Below are 8,498 nucleotides of genomic sequence, written 5' to 3'. Positions count from 1 at the left end.
GGGGGTGGCCCCCTTGGCCATGGGAGTAGTTCGACCACCCCCAGACCGGCCAGGGGGTGCCTCCAACCACCTTGATTTTGGTCTTTTTTATTAAAATATATATATAATGCTCAAAACGACATCATTTTGGGTTAGGTGGTGATGTAGTTTTGGTTGAAAATATAATGGGTACAAAATATCGGTTTAATGGTGAAAACTAACAGATGGGGGAAAAATGATAGAAATTGAAAGTTAAAGGGGGTAAAGTGAGAGAGTTTGAAGTTCAGGGGGTATTTGTCAAATCGGCTGGAAGTTCCGGAGGGGGGGCTTACTGAAGTTTCCCCTAATAATAATAATAACTGACATATGGATTGAAGTTATCTTTCGCCACACCTAGTAAGCTCTAGTGCCTATTTTTCTATTTTGCAGGTGTTTGTCTATATGATGTGTTCACCTAACCGAGAATTGTTCCAATAAAGACTAAATGGCAGTGTTTGCCAAGAGGCTGGACCTGGCCTCTTCCCCAATCCCAAAAAAATAATACATTCATCTAAAAATTAACCCCAACATTCCTACTTTTTATACCACATCAATCATTTTTTTATTATTATTATTCAAATAAAAAAATTATTACAAAACAAATTTTTTACATTTTTCCATATAAAATATATTTTGTTCACTTTTTCCCACAAAACATTTTCACTAAAACCAATCAAACACACATTCCTAAACAGTTCCGGCCCGGTCCATTCTCATGGCAAACATAGCCGTTACATTTGCTTATTTGAAAGAAAAAAAGTTTCAAAACTAACCAATCATTTGATGGTTCTATTTAGGGGTGTTCAAATGGGACGGTTATAACCGCCCCGCCAACCGCTAACCACTTTGGTAGGTAGTTAAAAAAATCGCTAACCACCTTAGGCGCTTGATTAGCAGTTTTTGGGGTAGGTAAAGTAATCGTCTACCCTAAATTATATATATATATATATATATATATATATATATATATATATATATATATATATATATATATATATATATAATTATAATATAACATTCAAAACGATGTTATTTTGGTCATCTATGACTGTATGCATGTGAAATATAATGTGGTATGTGATATTTTGGGTAAAGTCTTATTCAAAAACATTGCTTGACCCAAAAAACATGTTATTTTCATCTTTTTGAGAACACTTTGGCCCAAAACATTTAAAATAAGCCAAAAAAAAAAAAAAGAAGGTTCAATGATAACCCAAAACACTTAAAAAGTCCAATAGCTTATATAAAAAAAGCGATTATAAAACTGCCGGTTTTTTGTTTAAATAACCGCTAACCGCCTAGGCGGTTGCGGTTATTAAAAGTCGATAACGGCACAAGGCAGTTGCAGTTAGTGGTTATAGCCAATAACCACTAACATTAACCGCTTGTGCAGCCCTAACTCTATTCATACAAATCATTGTGCTAGACCATATATAATAATATAGGACTTCATTATTTTGATATGAGAACATTATTCAATTTCTTGCAACACTAGAAAATAAGTAAATTAAAATTAAAAACCAAACCAGATGGTTAAATCAGTCCTAACTTAATCAATGAATTTGTTTGAGAACTCCATCGGCTGCTTGACAAAAACCCTGAAGAGTAGTTAGCTCAACAACGAGAGCCGGAGAGGGGTTGAACTTCTGCAGCGCAGCGCTACAATCACGGACAGCCTGTTGAGCAGCCAACATCTGATTGCCAGCATCAACATAACGTGCATTCTGCCAGCTCTGAAGTGCGCTCGTTATCTTCCGATCCCCAGAAAGGAGCTTTAACGCACAATCAAGGTAGGCATTCTTAACAACCTTGTTTGTGGCATTGACCACAAATTTACCTTCGAGCCCCATCGTATTGAGAGACTGGAGGCTAGCACAATCGATGGATGTGCGTCCGAGGGCTTTAACATCCTCGTGGGAGCTTCGGCTGTACATATCAAAGCACTTGTGACAATAGTTGGCCTTTGTAGTTTTGCTGCACACATTGTTTATTATTGCTGCATCTCCACTCACATAAGCAACGAGCCCTAGAAACATGGCCGCAAGTACAAGGACAAATTTGCAACTAGAAGCCATTTGAGAATATCTTTAATGCCAAAAACCTGCAGGAAAGGAAGATGACAAAACATTTTAAACTCATGCCCAATTTCCCTTAAAAAATCTAAATCGAAATTTCGTTATAAAAGTGGCCTTTATAGTGCTGATTCTCGAAACATGGTCGGCCTGATAACTAAGTAGTATTCCCCTGCAAAAATTTATGTGGTTTAAAAAGGCTATAAACATATAGAAATTATTCTACAATTTGGAGGAATCTACTTAAACGTGATCATAGTAGCACTAACTCTCTCAGAGACATACACATAAGGGCCTAAACTGCACTCACTTAAGTTTGAGTGAGCCATAGCCTGACCCAGTTTCATCTAGACATCAATAAAAATTAAGGTAATTTACGCTAAAATGTAGGCATAGAAATTTCTATTACGAGATTCAAACTCATGCTCTAGTGTGCAACTAACAAATTTGGAAATTTTTACGTGAATCATATTTTCAGGAAGGACATGCAAAAACTCCAAAACATGCATCGTGATAGCAGGATATCAGTACGTACTACTAGATGAACAGAGGCTAGAGAATTACTCAAGAAAAACAGTTTCTCGTGCAGGAGAGTGAAACTAAATTCATTGCAGGATCCATTAAGAATTGGTATATATATATATTTCAAATCTTATATTGAAAGCAATAACTATATTGACCAAGAAGAGTACTAGAAGCTGAAATAAAAAAGAACCTGAATATTAATTGATAAACGTGAAGCTAGCGATGATATGAAAGAGAGAGTTGAATCCTCTTATATATATATATATACAATTTTTCAGGCTCAGGGAGACAGAATAGGAAAGGGTCAAAAGGTGTTGCGAAATTAATATTCTTCATCAATGGAAATAAAAATCTGATCTTTTAGATGGTATATGGCTAATTAATCACGTCAGATTTTGTTTTTATTATTTATAATTAAATCTTTTTTATTTTATTGATCTCGCCCAGATTTTAGATAATATTGGGAAATTAATTGCCTGTAAATTCTTTTAGTTTTGTCTCTATGATCAAAATCTCAGTGTGTTGGTTGACTGCATGCAGTATTGTGAGAACATTACTGCTCAAGATAGAAGCCATGCATAACTTCTTTGACTGAAGAAATATCCTCTTAATTAAGATAGATTAATGGGAATTGAATTTTTAAGTCTTGGCCCTAATCATTTTGTTAAGGAGTTACTAAAATAAAATATATTCAATAAAATATGATTTTAAGAGTATTAAGAATAATCAATAGATTAAATTGATGACACAAGAATAAGAGATAGTCATGAAATAAAGTGAATAAATTTCTTTTTTACTCTAATTTCACTATGGATATTTTATGTAGGGGTCAAATGCAAGTACACCAAGTTAAGTGAGCTATTGATTAATACAAAATAAAATTGGGAAATCAGGGCAGAACCACCCCTTGGCTTGGGGGGGGGGGGGGGGGGGGGAGGGGGGGCAAGCCATAGGGTGGTCCCTTTTTTGCCCCCCAAATTGAATATTTTAGTTCCACCCCTGAGTGCAATTATAACTTTTTAGTGGAATAAGTTGTAATTAATGATAACTTACAACAAGTCATAATTAGGATGAGGAACATGATCCTCTCCATTTTTTTAAACTGGATAATATTCAGTTAATTATATTAAAGAGGTATTTTTGTCTTTTCACTTTTTGATGGAACAAAAATACTACTCCAATATAATTAACTGTATATTATTAAGATGGTATTCGACGATTTGTCCATGCCCATTAAAGTTAGTTTTATTTTCTCTTTAAGTGAGGTGATAATTATCTTTTGTGCTTGGCATATTTGCATAAGAAGTAGAAGTACTTTTTGAAGAGACAAAAATACATCTCCAATATAACTAACTGAATATATATATTATCCAGTTTAAATGAATTAAGAGGATCCTAATTCTTATACCCATTAAAGTTTGTTTTATTTTCTCTTTAAACCCCTCTTCAAGGTGATAATTATCTTTTGTGCTTGGCGTAATTGCATAAGGAGGTAGAAGTACTCCCGGTAGGCATGTGATTATATATATATATATATATATATATATATATATATGAATCTGTTTGAGAACTCTGTTGGATACGTCACAGAAAATGAATCTGTTTGAGAACTCCGTTGGATGCGTCACAGAAACCCTCAAGTGTATGTAGCCCATCTCTAATACTTGGAGGGGGATGGAACTTCCGCAGCCCATTGCCACAATCTCGGACATCCTGCAGAGCATACAACATCTTATTGCCAGCGTCGTTATAAAGTGAATTTTGCCAGTTAAGGAGTGCATTCACTATCTGTTGATCCCCAAAATTGAGCTTCATTGCGCAATAAACGTAGGCAGTCTTCTTATTGTTTGTGGTGTTGGCCACCTTGTCGCCGACCATACCGATGAGATTTAGAGACTGAGAACTGGCACAATCGATGGATGTGCGTCCGAGGGCTTTGAGATCCTCGTTGGAGCTTCGATTGTACAACTTAAAGCAACTGTGGCATGCCTCGGGGTTTGCGGTTCTTCCGCACACATTGTCTATCAGTTCTGCATTTCCACTCACAAACGCAATGAGACCTAGAAGAAACACGGCTGCAACTACAATGACAAATTGGCAAGTGAAAGCCATTGGAGAGTACGTATATAGATTTTTTTTATTTTTTATTTTTCTAATCAGCGTGGGAGAGAAAGAAAATATATAAATATGTTTGTCGTTTAATGCAAATTAATTGCCATTTTATAAGCCGCTGTAAGGCTTGTACGTTTGCTAAATTAATTAAGGGGAAAATAGACTGCTTAATTATAAGTAGGCCGTTTGCTTTTTTTACATGGGATGCTCGCCTTTGTAGGGCTTGACTCTTATATTGAATGCTCGGCCTAATAATAAGTGTTAAGGATATAAATTATAGCTTTGTGATAAATGTTGATTTATATTGCCTAAATCAATGAATTTAATTATATGATATTTGTCTATGCTCTATTTTAAGATATATGTTTGTATCTAAAATATTTCAAATAACACTATAAATAGAGATATGTACTCAAATCATATATCAATAAAAGATGTAGCGTACGTATAAAGTTTTAATGTGTGAATGTAGGCTCTAGACGGAACCTACTTAATCTTGTCTCTTTCCTATCTCTTTATATTATTATTAATTAGTTTATAATAAGCAGCATTATCTTCAATTCTCTTCCCCCCTTTCTTTCCTTTTATCCTTTGTATTGTTCAGACGACAAAAAAAAAAAAAAAGTAGTACTATTTCTTAAGGGACAAAATTATTCACTTGCCCGGAATTAATATAAAACTAACTTAGAGTCCACGCTATGCGTGAGATTATTCATTATAATTTGATTTTAAAGCTTAAAACACATCAATATATTGTTGAACATATTGACACAATTACATGCACATAAGTTTGCATGAATATATAAATCACATAAAAATGTATTATCAAAAGAACCATATATAATTTTAGTTTTAATCCATATAAATTAAAACATATTAAAAAATTATCATATGTGTAATTTAAAACCAACTGGAATGAGTTAAAACATAAGACCCATAAATCATAAGACCCATAAAACATATTAAAATATTTATTCTCCTAGGAGTAGTTTTATTTCTTTCATCAAATTAAGAAAGAGATAAAAAATCATAGAATGAATATTGGAGCACAAAAAAACATAATGAACATCAAAGTCAATTAAATTTACAAAAGAACAATAAGAAATTTGAGTGAAAAATAATATATAAATTAGAACAGAAAATAAGGAAATAGTAACCCTAAACCCTATAACAATATATTGAGAATGGTAGCAAAATTGAGAGTAACCCTAAACCCAATAGGTTTTTGTGTAACACCTATTATATTTAAATACAAATAAAACTCATAAGATTCTGGACATTTAAAAAATAATATAAAGCAAAATAACAAATCTTTTTTTTTTTTTTATGGATACAAAAATAACAAAATCTTTCACTCAATATTTAATACAATCAAATAAATCATTTCAATTTTCCCTTAATCTAAAAAATAAATTAAAACAAACTAAATTCGTTCCCATATGTGTAGTTTAAAATGAAGAGCATAAAAAAATAAATTTAAAAAAAAAAAAAGCACGAAAAAAGTATACTAATTTTCAACCGTCAACTTTTATATTTCTATAAAACTAATCAAATAAACTTTGTGCAACCGTCAACATCTATAGGAAAGTATTTTGAAACGTTGTTGCCGTAGAAGGGAAGGGTGAGTTTAGAGTGAGAGAGACAGATGTGATTTAGGGTGAGAGAGATAAATGTAAGTTAATAAAATGAAAGGTCAAAATGAATTAATTAAGGAAAAAAAAAAAAGCTGAACAAAAAATTTCACAAAACAAAACGAAAACATATTCATCTCTATCTAATCTCTAATTTAAAACGGTGTTTGGTACAACAAAAAATTCTCAAGAAACAAACTAAAGATCATTAATTCACAATTGCCAAAAATTTATATATAAAAATACAAAGATACATTCATCTCGAATATCTCATACCTCAAATCATAATTCGGAGTCGCATATATTTCCATGAAACTAATCAAATAAACTTTGTGTAACCGTCAACTTTTATAGGAAAGAGTTTTGAAACGTTGTTGCCGTAGAAGGAGATGGTGAGTTTAGAGTGAGAGAGACCGACGTGGTTTAGGGTGAGAGAGATAAATGTGAGTTAATAAAACGAAAGGTCAAAATGAATTAATTAAGGAAAATTTGTGTTTTAATAAAGGGATAGATATTAATGAATTAAGACACTTAATTTATTAAAAAAAATCGTGATTTAGGGTGAGAGAGATAAACATGAGTTAATAAAAAGAATGGTCAAAATGAATTAATTAAGGAAAAATCGTACACTTAATTCATTAAAAAAAAAAAAAAAAGGAAAAACCCTTTCAATATTTGCACGGTTCAATTATTAAAAATTATGAGTAAAAAAATTTAAAATTTAAACAAAATATTGCTGGTGTGAAAAAAAAAAAAGAAAAAAAAAAAGAAGGTTATAATTTCATTTATATTATTTGTTTCCTTATTTGATTCGGATATTAATAATACTTAATTTATGTATGGAAAACTCTTGAAATATAATCAACACAATTAATTACGCTAATTAATGACCGGAGGTAAAAATAAAAAAGGGTTCAGATATTAAAAACAGGGACACGTGTTGCAATTCTAAGCACTCTCTACGTCAAAACTCGGCTTATATATATATATATATATATATATATATATATGATAATGTTATTTATGATCTATGGAATTTTGGGTAAGGGTTATTATTATAATTAGGGAAATCATATACAAAATCTTTAGGTCGACGCGTTTTTTTAAAAAACTCTCTGGGTATTTTTTGTTTGAAATTTAGTCCCTGGGTAACTCGAAACTACAAAAAAACTTCATACCGTCAATTTTTGTTAACTACCGTTAGTCCACTCAAAACTCACTGTTTTATCTTATTAAAATATTAATTTTTTATTAATTTAATTTTAAAAAATTAAATCTTAAAAAAAAAAAAAATGAAGGGTGGCCAGGAGTGGTGGTGCCACCTCTGGCCACCCCCCCAACCCCTAAGGGGTGGCCGTAAGCCACCCCCAGGTGGTTTGGGGTGGCTCGAGCCACCCCATGGGTGGAAAGGGGTGGCCTCCTCCACCCCAAGGGTGGCCGCGAGCCACCCCAAGGGTGGTATGGGGTGGCTCGCGGCCACCCCATGGGTGGAAAGGGGTGGCTCGCGGCCACCCCATTGGGGGTTTGGGGTGGCCGCGAGCCACCCCAAACCATCCCTGGGGTGGCTTGCGGCCACCCTTTTCCACCCATGGGGTGGCTCGAGCCACCCCAAACCACCTGGGGGTGGCCACAAGCCACCCCAGTGGCTTACGACCACCCCTTAGGGGTTGGGGGGTGGCCAGAGGTCGCACCGCCACCCCTGGCCACCCTTCAATTTTTTATTTTTTATTTTTTAAGATTTAATTTTTTAAAATTAAATTAATAAAAAATTAATATTTTAATAATATAAAACGGTGAGTTTTGAGTGGACTAACGGTAGTTAACAAAAATTGACGGTATGGAGTTTTTTTGTAGTTTTGAGTTACCCAGTGATTAAATTTCCAAAAAAAAATATCCAGAGAGTTTTTTAAAAAAGCGGGTCGACCTAAGGATTTTGTATATGATTTCCCTTATAATTAATTTCTTATTAGAAATCCAGATTTCGTATTTAAATATTCTAACATGTATATGAAGCAAACAATGAAGATATTGCGGATGTATAACATTATTTCTATAATAAGGATAATATATGATGTAATTGTAATGGTCAGAAGCAACAAGTAATTAATTCTCTAAAAAGAAAATCTCTTCTAAAAATAGA

The 8,498-nt window shown here is 33.2% G+C and overlaps 2 protein-coding genes across 2 annotated transcripts; both read right to left on the bottom strand.

Moving 5' to 3' along the window:
• Positions 1–1,571: 1,571 nt before the first annotated feature.
• On the bottom strand, positions 1,572–2,093 carry LOC148583531 (uncharacterized). Its single transcript, XM_088510419.1, has one exon. The coding sequence runs from the start codon at positions 2,091–2,093 to the stop codon at positions 1,572–1,574; it is 522 nt and encodes a 173-aa protein (XP_088366545.1).
• Positions 2,094–4,199: 2,106 nt separating this feature from the next.
• LOC148583530 (pectinesterase inhibitor-like) lies at positions 4,200–4,727 on the bottom strand. The gene has a single exon (XM_088510418.1). It carries the CDS (start codon positions 4,725–4,727, stop codon positions 4,200–4,202), a length of 528 nt encoding a protein of 175 aa, XP_088366544.1.
• Between the last annotated feature and the right edge of the window lie 3,771 nt (positions 4,728–8,498).

The sequence above is a fragment of the Corylus avellana genome, chromosome 9 (genome assembly GCF_965113065.1).
Source record: "Corylus avellana chromosome 9, dhCorAvel1.hap1.2, whole genome shotgun sequence".
Lineage (NCBI taxonomy): Eukaryota > Viridiplantae > Streptophyta > Magnoliopsida > Fagales > Betulaceae > Corylus > Corylus avellana.
This window is presented reverse-complemented; position numbering and strand designations above follow the sequence as displayed.